Source organism: Lacerta agilis, chromosome 10 (assembly GCF_009819535.1).
Source record: "Lacerta agilis isolate rLacAgi1 chromosome 10, rLacAgi1.pri, whole genome shotgun sequence".
NCBI lineage: Eukaryota > Metazoa > Chordata > Lepidosauria > Squamata > Lacertidae > Lacerta > Lacerta agilis.
Window position 1 is genome coordinate 20,883,926 of NC_046321.1, and position 19,989 is coordinate 20,903,914.

Sequence of the window (19,989 nt, forward strand, 5' to 3'; positions counted from 1 at the left end):
CTTCTTGTTTCCTGCCGACGGTTCCGCTCTCCACACACACATCCCGCCCCTACTGTCGCCTCCGTCCGCCCTTCATTTCCTCCTCTTTATGGCGCATGCTCGGCGATGTACCTTACGTGACTGTCCCTCTCCGCCGCGCGCCCTTGCCGTTTGTCCGCTCTCTAGGGAGGGAGGGGTATCGGCCGCGCGCCCAATGTGGGAGCCTAACGCGCGCGCTCGCGCTCTCTCCCTCTAGATACGGGAGCCTAGCACGCGCGCTGTTGTTATTGGTGCTGCCGACTGACTGGCTGGCTGCTGGCTGGCTGGGCTGGCGGCGGCGGCGGCTGTTGGTTGGGGCTGGCGGGGTGGGGGGAGGAGGCGAAGGTTTCGCGAGGGAGGAGGAGGAGGAGGAGAGCAGGGCGGCTCAGTCAGTCAAGTCAGCCAGCCAGCCAGCCGGGCGAGAGAGTGAGTGAGCGAGCGAGCGAGTTCTTTAAAGATGGCCGGGGTGGCGGCGGCGGCGGCGGCTACGGCAACAACGGCAGCAGCAACAACAACAACAACGGCGGCGACCCCCGTGTACTGCGTGTGCCGGGAGCCTTACGATGTGAGCCGCTTCATGATCGAGTGCGACATATGCAAGGACTGGTTCCATGGCAGGTAAAACACGCGAGGGTGCAGGGAGGAGGAGGAGGAGGGGGCCCGGGTCTCCTCACGGGTCTCCTCACGGGAAAACAACAACAAAACAGTGAAGTGTGTGAGAGAGAGGGGGGGTCCATTATTCAGGGGGGGGAAGACCCTGAAGGCCGTGAGGGAAGGGGGCGGCCGGGGGGCGAAACAAACAGAAGGACAATGAGGCGGGGAGAGAGAGGCGGTGTGTGCGCGCCGCGATGCGTGTCTGTGGGAGAGATGTGTGAATGGGGCTTTTCGGCATACCAGGAAGCGGCGTTGAGCAGCCGCCGGCGCTCCTCGGTTCCCTCCTCTCCCCACCCCCTTCTCCAAACAGTGTTATATAAGGGACTCCCCGGCCGAGGTTGAGGGGCTCTTCTGAGGAGTTTGGCGGGACGAGAGGTTCCCGGAAAGTTGAGTTGCTTTTTATTATTACTCGCATTGTTCGAAGCGCGTCGCGGCTGAGATGCCTTTTTCTCTGTGTGTGCGTGTGCGTTTTTATGCGTGTTCATCTCGCCGTCCCGTCCGCTTCCTGGGCTCGTGCTTCCCCCGGCGAGAGAGTTGCGTGCGTCTCGCGGACGCTTTTCTGACGTTGCGCTCGCGTGAGTGTCCGGGTTGTGTCCCCCCCCCCTTCCTTGTTTTTTTCCTTTCCCCTTTGCCCAGGGAGGTTGGGTCAATTATGTTTGGAAAGTGCGAGCTTCGAGGAGGAGGCCACACCGGCGCAGCGGCACTAGCTGCAGCCTCCCCTCGGCTGCGAAGGGAGGAGGTGGGGTGGCTGGGTGGGTATCCATGGGCATTTAAACAAAGGAGCAAGTTTCGGGGCTGCCGCGGCGGCGCGAATGGCTCTCTTTCGGCCGCCCTTTGATCTCCCAGCTGGCCGGAGGCTGGATGGCGGCTGAAGTTCGGAGCAAGGGGCATCGATCTGGGAGAATATTTGTCCGAGCTTCCCCGGCTGCTGCCGCGGCTGCGGAAGGGAAGTGCGCTTTGATTGACAACAGGACATTTAAATACCCCCCATTTAACAAAAACAGAGTCACGATGGAGCTGGCGAGACAGCCTCATCTCCCTCTGCTGGCTTCCGAAGGGAAGCTAATTTAAAGGGACATGGTTCATGCTTTAGAGCGTGCCCGGATCAGAGAGACATATACTCCCTCTCGGGTTTGTTTGTTTTTTAAATCTCTGTTTTTAAAGGAGACAGATAATACAGAGAGAAGGTCTGTAACTGCCTCGAGGGTCGAGCCGCACGCGCGGTGGTGATTGCGGATACATTGTTCACATTAGAAACTAGGCTTGTTCGCCATCTACAAAGTGCACCTGCCTGCCATTGCAGGTGCACATGTGGTTCTGTATTCGTCTCTGAATAGATTCCGTGTGTTTCGCGACAGTGGGGCTATTATAGATTTAAGTGTTTTACGGAGGAGCCTGACAATATCCTGGTGCATTGCTGCAAATGTAAGCATCAGTGTTTTAATTCAGAAAACCGCAAAACCAAAAAAGGAAATAAGCTTCTATTGTTGCTAAATTTCTGTCAGTATGGTGAACAAAGCATTTATTTTTTTCTGAATTATTTCCAAATTCCTAAGCCTACAGTAGTGAAATAATTATGTAATCAGTCTTTTGGTGCTGTTACAGAGAACATTGCTGGAATAATCTGTAGAAGTCCTATTAAACAGTAGGAGAATTTGAACTGATATTTGAAGTTGTGACTTTTTTAAAAAAACAACAACTTTGAAATCTGTTACAAAATATTGATCCATGCTTTTAAAAGTTAGGTAAAAGTAAAGGGACCCCTGACTATTAGGTCCAGTCATGTCTGACTTTGGGGTTGCGGCCCTCATCTCGCGTTACTGGCCGAGAGAGCCGGCGTACAGCTTCCGGGTCATGTGGCCAGCATGACAAAGCCGCGTCTGGTGAACCAGAGCAGCGCACGGAAATGCTGTTTACCTTCCCCGCCGGAGCGGTACCTATTTATCTACTTGCACTTTGATGTGCTTTCGAACTGCTAGGTGGGCAGGAGCTGGGACTGAGCAACGGGAGCTCACCCCATCGCGGGGATTTGAACCGCCAACCTTCTGATCGGCAAGCCCTAGGCTCTGTGGATTAACTCACAGCGCCACCCGCGTCCCTTTTAAAAGTTAGGTGAGCTTAAAGTGGCAAAAAGGCAGGGGAATGGGTTGGGCATTAGCAAACTAATGCATTAGGAAAAAATGGGTTTGATAAGGTGGATGTAGAAGTGTATTATATGGTAGCATTCTGAATTTATAAGTTATTCCTAAGAAAATGCTTTCTTGTGGAAAAGAGGGAAAACAAAGATCTAGTCTCTACTTTAATGTTTATCTAGGTAAGTCCCATTGAACTTACTTCTGAGTAGGTATTGTGCTGTCAAATAATTTTGCTTCTGCACATGGCTTGGCTCCTGATATCCAAATTACTTGGCAACTGAACTATAAACAGATTTGCTATTGCTCCCTTCAAAAAGCACCCGGCAGTATCCCACAAGGAAGATAATAAACAAGACATCACAATTTTGCTAAATTTAGACTGTCATAGATACAATATTGCTGGCTGTTTGATCCCTTTCCTGATAATTTATCTTAATTTTTAAAATAGCACCCTGAATTGTCACTTTTCCAGTGCAATACTTTAAAGTTTACTCAGAAGTAAGTCCAGTTGGGGCTTATTTACAAGAGTGTTAGCATTGTGTCCTGTTTCTGGCCTCAAGACCTGTCCTATGTGTAGTTGAATTATATGCTTAGTTGCTATTTTCTTATACTTTTTTCTAATTTGAAAGGAGCTGGAGTATTTCAGTTTGCTTTGGATTTTAGTGTTCTAATGTTTTGTACTTCAGAGAGCTGGACACCTCAGCTTGTTTGCTCATGTTGTTGGATCAGTGAATATGTTTTTAAAGCATTGGCTCTAGTGGTTCTTACAAGATCCTGAACTGTTTTGAATCTTTTGTATGAGTTGTCCACTTGCTTGCCCCCTTTGTATTCTGTCTTTTATAATGCAATACATCTAGTAGAGATCAGAAGGCATCTTATAATCCTTAGCCTTTCTTAGGAGCTTCCGGTGAGTGGAATTTTAAATTCTTCTTGAAATCCATATGTACTGTATTCTTTAGAATACCACTTTGCATGTATGGAATTTACATAAGGTTTGGCGCTTTCATATGATTTCTTTTAAACTCTGAGGCATGATTTCTGCTTGTAGCCATGCCCTATAACAGGGACGGCCAACTCCTAAGAGACTGCAATTACTCACAGAATAAAAAACTGGCAGTGATCTACCCCTTTTTGGGGGGGTTCAGGTTGAAGCTGTTGAGCTTCTTTTAGGGAGGAAAGTACCTATTTTTAGGTCAAAGTTATTGACTTGGGGTGCAGGAACATCCCTTTTTTGGGGTTCAGGGCAAAGTTGTTGAGCTATTTTAGGGAGAAAGGGAGAAAGTCGCTCACCAAAAGATCACTAAGGAAACACATCACTGCGAAAACTTCATCTGTTCTGGAGATTGTGCAACAATGGAGGGTGGGCCGAGGGGGCTGAATTTTACCACCACTAAGGAAAGGGAGCCAAAAACCTCCTGGGGATATGCCAGTAGATCACAATCAACCTGTTGGGCATCCCTGCCCTATAGAATTTTAGCTGGTTGCACAAACCAGATGAATTGCTACTGAGTGACTGGTCCTATAGTTAGTTACTTGAAGTTCTTTAAAGAGTTAACTATAGTCATCTCCAGTTCCTGAGTCTAAATCTGTTTTTAAACTTTAACATGTTAATTATCTCTTTTAATGCCAGGTTAAGGACAGTACCTTTTATATAACTTGGCTATAATACTTTTGCATCTGGGATGCCCCATACAATACTTTTTTTACAAGTCAGAAGAAAATTAGACTTGTTTAAAATGTGACAGTGGTGAATAACAATAACTTAAATATGCACCATTCTATATACCAGGTGTCTCATTTAAGCCAAATTACCTTCTTGCATTTGCTGCGCTTATAATGGCTAGAACCTGTGGCTCAAGTGGATACCATAGCAGCATGCTAAAGGGAATGCTGTGGTTGTAGTCTATCTTGATTTCAGTAAGGTTTCTGACAAAGTCTGACAGTATTCTTGCAGAGAAGCTGGTAAAATTTGGCTGGATCAGGTAACTGCTTGAGTGACCAAACACAAAAAGTGCTCACTGGTGGTTCCTCATCATCCTGGAGAAAAATGACAAGTGTGGTTCCACAGGGTTCTGTCATGGGCCCTTTGTTGTTCAACATCTATATAAACGACTTGGATGAAGGAATTGAGGGGATGCAGCTAATGCTGCAGAAGACAGAATTAGGATCAAGATTACCATAACAGATTGGAGAACTGAGCCCAAACTTACAAAATGAATTTCAGTAGGGACAAATAAAAGGTTCTGCACTTAAGCAGGAAGAACCAGCTGCACAAATATAAGGTGTGGGGATCACTTGGCTTGCCAGTAGTAAGCAAGTACTTTGCTCTTGTAGGGATCTGACCAGGATTTAATGAGGATGAGCAGGGGTTAAATCCTGCTGCTTTGGCCAGCAAGGGAAGTGGAATATGTGGCTAAACTGAGCAGGATTTAACCACCACATGAGCCAATTTTGCTTAGTTTGGCTGCTCGGAACAGGCATACAGGTCAGTGCAGAATTAAACCCCAACCTTCCCATTGGCCAACAACTGACATCATCAGCCCATCAGAGTGATATAAGCTGATTGGTCGGTGGGCATGTTTTTGGACAAAGTACTATATAGGCCAGACTGGACCCTCTGAAGGGCCAGTATTGGCCCACAGGCCAGAGATTCCCAACCACTGTAGCATAGGTATTGGTTTGACCTATCCTAAATACTTAGTGCTTGTGCAGTGGGTATAACTTGCAGAAACCAAATACTATGCCATTAGCCTTGGGTTTACCCATTTGTGCCACTATAAGACAAACAGCAGGTTTTCTCTCTCTCTAATGGTCTAGTCACTGTCTTCTCAATACTATGACAGTTTTAGGTTTTTCCCTTTAAATAATTTTGAAATTTTCCATTTGTGTCAGATCACTGATAAAATCATGTAGCAGTTACTGGTTTAGTTACTGGCAAGAAAAGAGAAAGATGTTTCTTTTATTCTTTAGTGTGGTCACATTGGTTATTCCCTACCCTGTACTGGCTAAGAGGCAGCACTGGTAAAAATGACAGGCAGTCACTTGATTAATGAAAAGGCTCCGGCTGACTCTGGTCGGCAGGGCTTGTTTGTAGATTGGTAGCTGTGAGGCTAATTTATACAGTCTTGCTATTTGGACCTAATTTTGCATGCCAGCTCTTTGGGAACATGTGTCCATGTATACGCATTCACATCTGCATACGTGTACAGTCAACTGCTGCTCCATGTATATCTAACTGCACATGTGGTGGTAGAAAAATACTGAGGACACTGAGCAGTTTTTCTGTCTCTCCTGGGTTCATATCTTCCAGTTGTGCAGCAGGCCAATAGCGATTCCTTCTCTGCTGGTCTGCCTGGTAAAAAGCATTTTTTAAAACTAGTCACTGTTAGTAGTCCTCTGTTCTATGCTATCATGGAAAATAGGGTTCCACTCCCCTGTAATGAATGTGGAAATACAGGCTACTAGCCTCTTAGCAAACTAGTACAGTGTTTTTCAACCTTTTTTGGGCAAAGGCACACTTGTTTCATGAAAAAAATCACGAGGCACACCACCATTAGAAAATGTTAAAAAAATTAACTTTGTGCCTATATTGACTATATATAAAGTAATTCTCTTGAATAGAAACACAAAGAAAGTATTTTATAATCTTGGACTTAAGAGCAGGGGTCCCCAAACTAAGACCCGGGGGCCGGATGTGGCCCAATCACCTTCTAAATGCTGCCCGCGGATGGTCCAGGAATCAGCGTGTTTTTACAGAATTGGAACCTGTCCTTTTATTTAAAATGCATCTCTGGGTTATTTGTGGGGCATAGGAATTTGTTCATATTTTTTTCAAAATATAGTCCAGCCCCAAGTAAGGTCTAAGGGACTCTAGTCTTGTACCTGAGTGACTTTTTGTGACAAAGACATGAGTGGAGAAGCTCCTGAGACATCCTGACATGATATAGGCAGAGGGCCTTCTCGGCAGTGGCTTCCACCCTGTGGAACGCTCTCCCATCAGATGTCAAGGAAATAAACAACTACCGGTATCTGACTTTTAGAAGACATCTGAAGGCAGCCCTATTTAAGGAAGTTTTTAATGTTTGACATTTTAGCATGTTTTTAATATTTTGTTGGGAACCGCCCAGAGTGGCTGGGAAAACCCAGGCAGATGGGCGGCGTATACATCATAATAATAATAATAATAATAATAATATAGAATTTATTATTATTATTATTATTATTATTAGGCTCCAATACAGAAAATACTACAAAAGCACCAGACATCTTCAGTACAGTACTCTGCTCTCTCATCCAAATGAAACTCAGGCTGCAAAGGGACTTTTCAGTTTTCGTGAAACCGATGAGCGGGCACCACTATTAAACAAATCCATTTGTTTTCTAGCTTCTTGGTTTATTTATTTTTTAAAGGGGTGGGCTTAAAACGAACCTAGGTAGTTTAAAACAAAAACAAAAAACCAAGCATCACAGTGCCATCCTGTACTTGCCTACAATGGAACTCGCGCCAAGGTAAGTGCATTTAGAATTGCAGTCGGGAAACTTTTAAGTAAACTTTTAAGTAAATATCACGAGGATTGGCTTGTTTGGTTGGTTTTTTTTTTTTTGCGGGGGCGGCAGTTGATTGGTAGGCAGGAAAACATGGAGACGCGACACTTTTCCTGGCATTCCCCAGCGGACAAGGGAACTTAAGGCACAGCCGCCAGCCGCGCGAACTTTAAAGCCGGATCTGCTTCCCTTGATTAAACACCACCGCATTAAGCAAGCCTTGGAAACGCAGCAAGTCTTTTCTCGCACCTGTTCCTGAAGCAGCACAATATCTCTTCCCCCCCCCACAGAACTACAAATCCCAGCAGGCTATGCGGGAACAGGTGGCGGAAGGAAGGTGGAATGTTTTCAGCCCGCTTTTCCAGAATACGCCGATTCACGGGTCGCGCGCTTGGCCGTGCTGCTTGTTGGGACTTGAAGTCCCCCCCCCCCCGCTCTTCCAAGCGACGGTGTTTTGTCCGCGGAGGGGGCAGAGCAGGTCTGGCCACGGTGCACCCCGGGAGCTGTAGTCGGAGACGGGCTGACGAACCGTGGCGGCGGCTTGCGGCCCGCTCTTTCCACCCCCCCTCCCGCTTCTAAGATGCGCGCGCCTACATTGGCCTCGGAACCCCACTTGCGACAAGGCGCGCATGGCGCGCAGGACCCCTTCAGGGCCACGCCGACGGCTGAGGAGGCGGGGAACTCCGGCAGGCCGGAGGGCGCTGATGATTGGCCGGCGGGAGGGCGAAGGAGGGAGGGAGGTGCTTTTGAGGCGGCCGGCGCGGCTGCCGCGTCCAGGGCCGTGCAGTGCAGTGTAGCCTCGGCGCTGCTGGGGCAAGGCGGGTGTCTGTTTTCGGCTCTGTGTACAAACGCGGGCTGACCCTGATTGGCTGAAGGAAGGCAACAACAACGGCCGGGACGTTTTTCCCACGGCACACCAGGCAACATCTCGCGGCACACTAGTGTGCCGCGGAACAGTGGTTGAAAAACACTGAACTAGTAGAAAAAAGTAGGCTAGTAATTCTTGTAGGCCTATTTACAAGGCAATCATGTCACTTTGTGACAGTTTTATGTAAAAAGTTTCCAAGGAATAAAATAATTAAATGCAGTTTCATTAGCAAAGTGTTATGTCGGATAAGGATGAAGCCTTATCAGTTTTGCAACTACATTATTGCCATATTACTCTGAAGTAAGTTTCACTAAGTATGAAGGTGTTTACTTCCAAGTAAGTGTGCTTAGTATTGCGGCCTTAGAAGCTATTTTGAACAGTGTGAATATCCTAGGCCAGATTCACAGAGATAGAGGTGTAATGACACTTCTATTTCTAATTATGTACATTAGCATTGTGTTGATTGTCACGTTGTTGATTGTTGTCCAGTACATCCACATCAGCACTGGAAACAATTTTTAAATGTCAAGAGAAGGTAGCAAATACTCTGTTGTTTTTTTTAAATAAAAACGTTCTGGCATATTAAAACCAAGTTTACTTATGTTCTGTAAATAAATAGGACTGAATCCAGAGTAAAGGGTACCAGTGCAGTTTCAGTTTAAATGTGCAAGTGCAGGAGAGCAAGTAATGCATAGTATTTTAAAAGATTACCTGGAAATAAGTTACGGTCTTGTTGTCTTGGATCATAGATCTGTACAGTACTTGCATATTTGCATTTCACATTTGCCTTTAACTGATGTGAGTTTCAGTTCCGTATCTTGCCAAGTGGGTGAAAATACTTGCCTTGTGTAGGTTAAGCAACATGAAGTGGCTGTTACATTACAGTCATACCCCAGGTTGCGCATGTAATTTGTTCCGGGGTGTTGTTCGCACCCTGAACTGTGCACAACCTGGGCGGTGCTTTTGCGCATGCGTGAGACCGTGTGATTTTTTTGCTTCTGCGCATGCGCGAACTGTGCAGAACGCTTCTGCGCATCCACAGACTGCGTGGACATGCGCAGAAGCGTCCGCGCTCCGGGTTTCACTTCTGGGTTTGCGGAGTGTGCAACCCGAACATCTGTAACACGGGGTGTTCGCAACCCAGGGTATGACTGTAATTACAACTGTGGATAGTTGAATTGGTAGGGGGAGCTATGTATATACTATAGAAACTTGCTATGTTATTAAAACATATGTGAGCAGTGTTTCTGTGGCAGCAAAGCAGGATTATTTTAAACGATAAGGCACTCTAATTTCCAACCTTCCCATTGTTTTAACGGTATTTAATGTGTTGTTTAATATATGCTTATGGAGTATTATGTTTGAGAAATTCAGCTTTGGTTTTTGATTGCAGAAAATACTTGATAGTACTAATGCAAAAGAAAAAATTATAGCCTAAATGTTCAGCATGATAATATCTTGTAAAAGTGCTTTGTGGAGAGTGTTACAGAAATATATCATTGGTATAAATAAATCCCTGTGTAGCACTGATTTGTTTAATACTGTACAGTCCTTGTTTCAAAAGTGAATTAGCTAGTTCTGCTCAAGTTCATATTGTCCAAAAAGGAGATAGTTCGGTTAAAATTCATAGTTTTACAATCTGTCTTTTAAATACCTAGCCATACACCTGCATACCATGATTTTGGCACTAATTGAAGAAGCCTCTGGTTTTCTCTTCCTTCTGCATTGTCATTCCCTCATGGCCTCCATGGTTTGTGGCAAAACATAGGTTCCCCTTCCATTCAAATCAACAAACCATGCTTTGGAGCAGGAAGTTGGGGAGAAAAATGCAGTATGCATGGAAGGAAGGGAGCGTGGAAGTCTGTGGCTCATTCTATGATGATTTGTTTAGCGCAGGGGTCGGAAAGGTTTACCTCGCCTGGGCCAATTCACTCCAGCGGGGATCCCTCTGTGGGCTGGATCACGTGCATGCCTGCGATTTCTGGCAACGTGGAAGCGAGTCCCTGCGCCACGCTGTGCCGGTTTAGTGCAGCGTGCGGGGACTTACCGAGTGGGTGGCTCTGTTCAGGGGCGGCTTGTGGGCCGGTTAAACAACCCCCGTGGGCCGCTTGTGGCCCATAGTCCTTAGGTTGCCGACCCCTGGTTTAGTGCCAAACTGTGATTTGGTATTACATTTTGATGAAACCAGAATGTAGAGGCAAGAGATTCAGATCTCCAAATGCATGGTCATGGCCCAGTGCAGCATCCTTGGCTCACATTCGCTGTATGTAGGAGATATATATTCTCTTTGTTATGCATTACATTTCTCCTCTAGGGGACAAAAATAAGCACAACTACTGCTGCAAAATAAAATTCCTTAGTGTAGCCTGCAAAATGAGGAGCTACATCACTTTTTTGACAGTTTAGTACTTTCCAGGCTGATTCTTGAGGTTGTTAGTGTTACATTGTACAGGTGACTGCCATTGGTGTTGCATGATGTAATTACATTACAATGAAATGTCAGCAGGATTGAATCCTTGGTGGCATGGTATGACTCTGTGGCATTTTCCAACCCTTCCCTTCTATATTCACATATGGCACATTTTTTATTTACATGGTCTTGTGGCAGTCATTCTTTTATTGAATTATTTTTCTTGAATTAATATTGGATCATGATATGGAAGTGTTAGAATCCTTTTTTGAGCATTTGTGGTCAACATAGCCTGGCAGAAATCTGTTGTCTAAATCTGGCAGCGTATTGTGCAGTTTAGATAAAATCTTATATGTGTGACTAGCGTGGAAATTGTTTCTAATTATCAAGTTAAGCAGACCCACATGTATACTCAACTTCTTCAGAAACTTTAATATGCTGAATGCAAAACTATGGAAAATGTAGTTAAGCATTTTTATATGAAATGGTTTTAATTGTTAGATCGGTTTAAGATTTTAAAGGAAATGATTAATTAATGGAATGAAAATAAATAACAGTAGTGAAAACTATGGTTTAATTAGTAAAGTGTGTTGTAGTTGCAGATAAACTGCCCATGTATGCGTGTTGATGGCGGTCATAGGAAATGTAGATGTGACAAAGGACATTGATCTCTTGCTCCCACCATTTCCTATAATAAGCCCAAACGTCATGTATCTCAGGTATCTCCTGCCAGGTATTTAAAGCCCCAAGATGTCTACCTGGAAAATGAGACATACCTGAGCTACAGGTCACTCACTCCCTCCAAGGATTGGGGAGAGAGCTTTTAAAAACTGGGCTGTCATTGCAGCTTTGTCCCTCCCACTATTGGGGGGGGGGGCAGGCCAGATCTTCCTATGCACTGCTCAGAGAAGTTGGCCACGAGCTCTGCCAACTTGTAACTAGATGGACAGCATTAGTAAGTAGAATAGAAGTAATCAGAATTTGGGATCATTGGGCTACTTTTGCTTTGATTATTTTTATTGGATCTTAAAGAAGTTTCACAGTTGAACTAGTGGAGTCTTTGTGGGTTTTCCATTCTCAGGATTCAGGAATCATCATATGCCTAGATCACTTTGGGTTTCATGGTACTATTGGAGATCTAAGACCAAAGAGTTGGTAAAGTTAGGAATCTGCTCTATTCTCAGGGAGGAGCTGAGGACTGGAGCACTGGCTTTACGCTCTGCATAAATTGCTAGGAATTGGCTGGAGGTGCCAGGGTCTAGGATCCCCAAGTCTCATTGTTAATTGGACATACCTTGTTTTCTCTTTTTCTGGGGCTGTAAGTTACCTTCAGAAGTGGGTGGTGCCAGAAACTACTGGATAGGAAAGCACTGCAGAGCTGTCAGATGGGCAGTATATAAGTAATAAATTATTATTGTTATTATTATTGTACAGCAGTGGGGCCAGTAGGGGGACTGAAAAGGCTTTTCTGAATCTCCTCCCTTATCTACAGAATTTACTGTGAACCCAATTTTGTGGCACAAAGTCTCTTTAAGAGACAGACATTGCTGGAATTTGCAGTATTAGGACTTGCTCTTGAGTTCGAGGCTTATCAGTTATTTTACAGTTATTGCTTTATTGCCATGGCCTACAGGCTTCCGTTGAGAACTAGCTCTGTTTTAGACTAAATGTAGAAACCACTAGAATCCAGAAACCAGCACCCCCCCTGCAATAATCAGTTTAACATATTTTATATTTGATCTACAAAGAAAACATAGATGTAATGGAAATCATATTAATGGTGTCCTGTGTGGTTCCTTCTAATTTGCAGAGACTGCAAGCTAGGAAATTACAACACACTATTTAGACTTCACAGAGTTGGCTGGTATCACTGATTATGTTAAAGTGTCTTCATTTATAATTTCTAATATTTTCTGACTACTTATATTATTGCCCTTATTGTTACTTAATATGCTTCATAGAGTCCTCTAATTTATGCAGCAGTAATGAAATGCATTACATATAAAACATGTCTTACAATCTTATGATGTGTATATATTGTTGACCAGCATTTAGATTATCTTTTCACATCAAAATTTTGAAAATAGTTTTTAATATAGAAAACTAGTATGAATAATTACCAATTGTTATGTAGGTTAAATCCGTTCATATTTTAAAATGTGAGCCTCTGTTGAAAAATTGAGGAAAATGCTGTCCTACTTTGTCTCCCTCCCAATTTTAACTTTTTAAATAAATCTTAAGTATAAAGGACTTGACCTTGTGATATACTTGGGCTATGTTCATGAGATTAGTCAGCATTGTTGTTGTTTAGTCGTTTAGTAATGTCCAACTCTTTGTGACTCCATGGACCAGAGCACACCAGGCACTCCTGTCTTCCACTGCCTCCCGCAGTTTGGTCAAACTCATGTTGGTAGCTTCGAGAACACTGTCCAACCATCTCATCCTCTGTCGTCCCCTTCTCCTTGTGCCCTCCATCTTTTCCAACATCAGGGTCTTTTCTAGGGAGTCTTCTCTTCTCATGGGGTGGCCAAAGTCTTGGAGCCTCAGCTTCAGGATCTGTCCTTCCAGTGAGCACTGAGGGCTGATTTCCTTCAGAATGGATAGGTTTGATCTTTTTGCAGTCCATGGGACTCTCAAGAGTCTCCTCCAGCACCATAATTCAAAAGCATCAATTCTTCGGCGATCAGCCTTCTTTATGGTCCAGCTCTCACTTCCATACATCACTATTGGGAAAACCATAGCTTTAACTATACGGACGTTTGTCGGCAAGGTGATGTCTCTGCTTTTTAAGATGCTGTATAGGTTTGTCATTGCTTTTCTCCCAAGAAGCAGGCGTCTTCTAATTTCGTGACTGCTGTCACCATCTGCAGTGATCATGGATCCCGAGAAAGTAAAATCTCTCACTGCCTCCATTTCTTCCCCTTCTATTTGCCAGGAGGTGATGGGACCCATGGCCATGATCTTAGTTTTTTTTTTTGATGTTGAGCTTCAGACTATATTTTGTGCTCTTCTCTTTCACCCTCATTAAAAGGTTCTTTAGTTCCTCCTCACTTTCTGCCATCAAGGTTGTGTCATCAGCATATCTGAGGTTGTTGATATTTATTCTGGCAATCTTAATTCCGGTTTGGGATTCATCCAGTCCAGCCTTTCGCATGATGAATTCTGCATATAAGTTAAATAAGCAGGGAGACAATATACAGCCTTGTCATACTCCTTTCCCAATTTGAACCAATCAGTTATTCCATATCCAGTTCTAATTGTAGCTTCTTGTCCCACATAGAGATTTCTCAGGAGACAGATGAGGTGATCAGGCACTCCCATTTCTTTAAGAACTTGCCATAGTTTGCTGTGGTCGACACAGTCAAATGCTTTTGCGTAGTTAATGAAGCAGAAGTAGATGTTTTTCTGGAACTCTCTAGCTTTCTCCATAATCCAGCGCATGTTTGCAATTTGGTCTCTGGTTCCTCTGCCCCTTCGAAATCCAGCTTGCACTTCTGGGAGTTCTCGGTCTCAGCATTAGACATCTAGAATACTTTTAGATGCTGTCTATCAGAACTTTTGATGAAATGAATGAATGAGAAGTTTTATTTGTTTTTATTAATAAACAACAAATTCTGGTGTGATAACCGAGTGACGGGTTTTTTTTTGCAGCAAAAACAAGTTGTTGTGATATTTTAAAGACTAAAATAGATTTATTATGGGTGTAATTCTCATGACCGTTTGGCCCCATTGCCCCATATTTTATTTTCCACTGCCACACGTGAGAAGCTAAGGAGTTAATGCTTCATGCATCAGAAGTGAGGCTAGTTCTCTAAAGCTCATGCCCCTCTTTTGGTTCTCTTTGATAAACTAACATATATAAATACCAAGGCTCCATTTGAGAGAGCTTTTACACGCTTGTAGCTGGAATATTATAGTAACTTCTATCTTAGAATTCCCTGTCTGTGAAAATACTGATGTACAAATTGAAAATTAGATGGCATCAAAACTTTTTGCATAGTAGTTTTAATAGATTTAATTAAATTGAAATATAATTTATCATACTAATATATTTTAGGCACTTCTTGATTGAATGCCTCAATGCTTACATCTCAAGAGGTTAAAATTTATTGTATTTGTCTTGGCTTTTAAACTTTTTTATTTTATTTTAAATCAGTCAGGCTGATAAAAATCTCTTTATTATAGGCTGTATGCCTACAAATGCAGTGAACCTCTGAAACTACAACCTGGCTTGAAGGCAAGCTCTGTTACCTGGTGGCTTTCAGATGTTGCATGGTTGCGGTAACTGTTCCATGCTTACTGCTACTTGCATCTTCCTTATGGTCAAAGTAGATGTTTTATATCAGTGTTAGCACAGCTTGTGCATCTTCCCACCAGGGGACATTAAACAGTGAGGTGAAACTGGAAACATGAGGCATAAGTCAGGATAAATTGAAACTAACTCATTTGAGTACATTAATATCAGTTATGACTGCTCACATCAAAATATGCCAAACTAATGTTTCATTATTTAGAAAATTCATGTCTTCAGGTCTGCCTCATACTGGTACCAGTGGTTCTAAATAGATAGTGCTAGTTTTCCAGGTCATGACTGCTTTGAATGGCATTAATATTTAATCTCCATTAGTCTGGCATTAAGTAAAGTAGGCCTTTAAATTGGTGATTCTTGCGGAAAATGTTGAGTTCATTCTTGTTCAGCAGGGTATAATGCTGATGTTGCCACTAAAGCAAAAAGCTTCTACATGAAATCACTTTTACATTATTTTTAAAAGGCAACTAGAGTAAGAAAGTGTTATGAATTTTTAATACATTGTGGTATAAAATCTATTTATTTTCATCTAAAGCTGTTGGGTGACATACTGCAAGTAGGTTGCTAAGCTCACTTCATATACTTCATTCTTTTTACATGTTTTATTCACTTTTAAGGCTGTATAGAGAAGTGGGGAAGGGAAAGGATGTCATTCTGTGAACAAAAATAAATATATCAAAGATTGGGACTGCTTCTGGCCTAGGTGGGTCATAAACACAACACTTAATTTATATACAGAACTGTATTCTTCGGTTTATTAATGAGTGTATATGTATTTCTGGTAAAGCACCTTGCTCTCTCCACCACTGTCAGGGGCTTAACCCTCTTTCCTCATGGAATCTGAACCTCTAAAGCAAGGGCAGGGAACCTGTGGTCCTCCAGATTATGCTGAAGTACAGCTTCCATCATCCCTGACCTCTGGTAATGCTGACTGGGGTTGATGGGAGTTGGAGTGAAATAATGCACAGGTTTCCCACCCCTCCTCTAAAAGGTAGTAGAAAATATGCTGGTAGTTGGGTTAGAGAGAGGGCTGTGTAAGGGAAGAAGGTGTAAAAAAGCAGTATGGTGGAAGGAAAGTGAACATATGTTGCTGGTTTTTGTTACTACAGTGGATCCTCGGATGTCGAATGCCTCTGTTGACGCATGTTTTGGCTTTCGAATGCCGAAAACCCAGAAGTAGCTGCTTCAGTTTTTGAACGATTTTCGGAAGCCGAATGTGCCTTGCGGCTTCCTTTTTGAGTTTCCCTATTGTATTGAGGCTTCCGCTTTCAGCTTTCGAATGTTTAGGAAGCCGAACGGTCTTCCGGAATGGATTACGTTCGAAAACCGAGGTTCCATTGTATATACCATACCTTTGGCAGAGACAGAAATTAATTGCTCGTTAGTTGTTTTATAAGTGCTGCTAAGCATATTTCATTGTTTTTGCCCTTGTGAAATGATCACATCAACCCATTTGTGGTGGTTTGCAGCAGAAAATAGAAAAGATGTAACTCCTGCAGTAGTGAGTTTCTAGGCGAAAGGTAGTAAGAGCACTTCTGTGCTTTTACTGGGAAGTAGTTTTAGTAATTTCCATACAATGCCTCCTAAGCTGAAAAGAACTTGGAATCCTCTCCAAGTGTAATGATTCCTTCCTTTCATTGCCACCAACAGATTAGTTAATTGGTGTTCTGTTGTTGCCAAGCCAGTAAGAAGGCACTTTACCATTTCCTTTCCTTCAGGCACAAGGCCTGCTTGTGGCAGTCACCTATGCTATTTGGTACAAGGAGGAGGGTTTCTATCTTGTGCTATCCTTCCACTTTGAGAAGAGTATACTTTAACTAAAGGAGGATGAACTGGGGAGGGAGGATGGGCAGAGAGAAGTACTAATCTGCTTAAATAATTTGGTTAAGATAATATTGCCAATTAGCATATGGAAACTATCTAATAGTGTGTGATATGTCTTCAGTTAATTGGAGCTATCCAGTCACACTTTTTGCTTCTTAGTTACAGCAGAAGTCGGAAGCTTTTTTTAACACACACACACACACACACACACACACACACTACATATTTCCTTCTGTTTTAAAACTTGGCTTAATGTACTCTTGCTTTGACCTCTAGTAATACTCACTGTCAACATAAAAACATAAAGTGGAAAGAGAGAAAGAAAGGCACTGTTTGTTTGCAGTTTTACAATCTAATGGAAAAAAACGGCTTGCTATGGAATACAATATACCTATTTAATGGTGGTGTTCAGATTTGTTGAATAACGGGCTGCATTTTCTGCAACATTATCAAATAAAACTTTGCCACATGATTCTGTTATCCAGTCCTTATGATAATTTACCTACCTCTCAATTTATGCCCTTACACTTTGATAAGTGAAATATTTACAAGTTCTCTACAGGTCACTTGCAATTTGCATCTGGTTCACCAGAAGCAGCTAGTCATGCTGGCCACATGACCTGGAAGCTGTCTGCGGACAAACACCGGCTCCCTCGGCCTATAGAGCGAGATGAGCGCACAACCCCAGAGTTGCCCATGACCGGACCTAATGGTCAGGGGTACCTTTACTTTTACCTTTACATTGTGGGGATGGTGTGTATTCACAAAACCGCATATAGTGGAAGCCCCCCCCCCCAACAATCCTTACCTTCCAGAGGTAGCATGCGAGACAGGTCTTACCCCACAAGCAAGGTAGAAAAGGTTTTTACTCTCTGCCTTACTTACTGGGTTCTGGGAGGCTCAAGAGGGAACAAGCTCAAGTTCTTTCTTTAGTAGATTTATACCCTTTCCATCAGACTTTAGTCCCGCCGAAAGTCTGTCTTAATGTTTAAAAGTGTATAACAATAACATGCAGCACCACATAAAATAACATGGTTTGCTGTGTTTCATAACTGGATTTCATCTGTCACTTGCCTGCAGCCATTACTTAAGGCTGCAGCAGAGAAGACAAGACAAAGGATGCAGGCTGCCTCCACTGGTGCAGCTGAGGCAGCAACTTTTGGTGTTTCCTTTCCTTGAACTTTTGTACCCCAGCTGGTGATGAGAAGAACTTGTAACTTGTCCTAAGGTTATATATGTAACTTCTGATAATTTTCCTTAAAAAGTGCAGTTGCAACTTAAGAGTTCCTGAATATTTTTTTCTTCTTCTTTTAGTTGTGTCAGAGTAGAAGAGCACCATGCTGTTGACATTGATCTGTACCACTGTCCCAATTGTGCAGTTCTTCATGGACCCTCCTTGAGTAAGTAATTATTTAAGCAGTGATGCATGTTGTTGTTGTTTAAAATAATAATTTAAACCTCACCTTTCAGTTCTTAAAAAGGCCCTTTTGGGGGCTTGCATGTATGAAAAACACAGATAAAAGAGCAGAGCCATTCATTACACATGGCAGAAAGAAGCTTAGAATAGGCCAAATACATGGTGAAATAAGGAGAGTGCCCAAAAACCGTAAGAGGAGGCCAACTGAGGAGAGAGTTCCCTAAGGAGGAAGTTCCACATCTTTAGGTGCTATGGCCAAAAATATTATTCCCCATGTCCCATGTAACTATACTTCTGAAGCTCAACAGGGCATGGAACTATGTGTAAGATAACGTGCAGTTTTGTGTGGGTGGAGATGGTACTTCAGAAATCCTGGTTGCAAATCATTTAGGTCTTTTGTATATAACTACTATATATAAGCAAACCAAAAGCCAGCGCAGATTAAACAAAACTGGAGTAATACAGTTGTACCTTGGATCTCAAATGCCTTGCAACTCGAACATTTTTGCTCCCAAACACAGCAAACCTGGAAGTGAGTGTTCCGGTTTGCCAACATTCTTTGGAACCCGAACGTGTGACATGGCTTCTGCAGCTTCCAATTGAAGCTCTTGCAGCCAATCAGAAGCCGCGTCTTGGTTGTCGAACATTTTTGGAAGTTGAATGGACTTCCGGAACGGATTCCATTCAACAACCATGGTACAACTGTATGCTTAAAAAAAAAAAAAAGAATTTTCAGGCATTCTGATTGCATTTTGTATTGGGAGCAATTTGAGTGCTTTTCAAGGGTGTTTTAGAATGCATTGCAGTCCAGATATAACGAAGGGAGGTGTGACAGTGACCATATTTGTTTTATTGAGAAAAGACTGCTGGCATAGCAGCCTGACCTGTGCAAATAAACTGCATTACATGGTAATCTGAAGAAGTGTGCATGCACACGAAAGCTCATACCAAGAACAAACTTAGTCGGGCTCTAAGGTGCTACTGGAAGGATTTTTTTTTTTAAAAAAATTGTTTTGTTTTGCATTACATGGGTTAGCCATGGTGCAGAATTCCATACGCACCAGTATTCTTACACCTTTTAGCTCCAAACTGTGGTTTGCAACTATGATTAAGAATTTTGCAAACTGTGATTTGAGTTACCTTTAGTTTGTGAAAGTCGCCATAATGCTGCATCATGGTTAGCTCTGAACATGAAAGGGGAGTGGAGGAGTATGTGAGCATGTGGAGTCCTCCTGATCTCCTGTGTTGGCAAAGCTGGTTTCTTGACTTGGAAACATGCATCATAGATCATGGAGTTGGAAGGGTGCATGCAAGCTCCCCTCTTTAGCGCTTTCCAAATGCTAACACCCAGCTGACTGCTGAATGTTTGTTGGGGCTTGTTATTTGGAAGACATTAAGCCAATATTAGGGACACGGGTGGCGCTGCGGTCTAAACCACTGAACCGCTTGCTTATCGGAAGGTTGGCAGTTCGAATCCCAGTGATGGGGTGAGCTCCCGTTGCTCTGTCCCAGCTCCTGCCAACCTAGCAGTTCAAAAGCACGTCAAAGTGCAAGTAGATAAATAGGGACCGCTCCAGCGGGAAGGTAAACGGCGTTTCCGTGCGCTGCTCTGGTTAGCCAGAAGCGGCTTTGTCATGCTGGCCACATGACCCGGAAGCTGTCTGCGGACAAACGCCGGCTCCCTCGGCCTATAGAGCGAGATGAGCGCCGCAACCCCAGAGTCGGACACGACTGGACCTGATGGTCAGGGGTCCCTTTACCCTTTACCCTTACTAGATCATAACAAAATAAAAAATTATTTACAGTAGC

At 43.3% G+C, this 19,989-nt stretch overlaps 1 protein-coding gene across 1 annotated transcript in view; it reads left to right on the forward strand.

Moving 5' to 3' along the window:
* The first annotated feature begins 460 nt into the window (after nucleotides 1-460).
* Nucleotides 461-19,989, forward strand: part of KDM7A (lysine demethylase 7A) — a 48,661-nt gene continuing 29,132 nt past the window's right edge. The window contains 2 exon segments of the mRNA XM_033162346.1: nucleotides 461-636; nucleotides 18,078-18,163. Coding sequence (XP_033018237.1) covers nucleotides 476-636; nucleotides 18,078-18,163 — 247 coding nt within the window. The 5' untranslated portion in view covers nucleotides 461-475.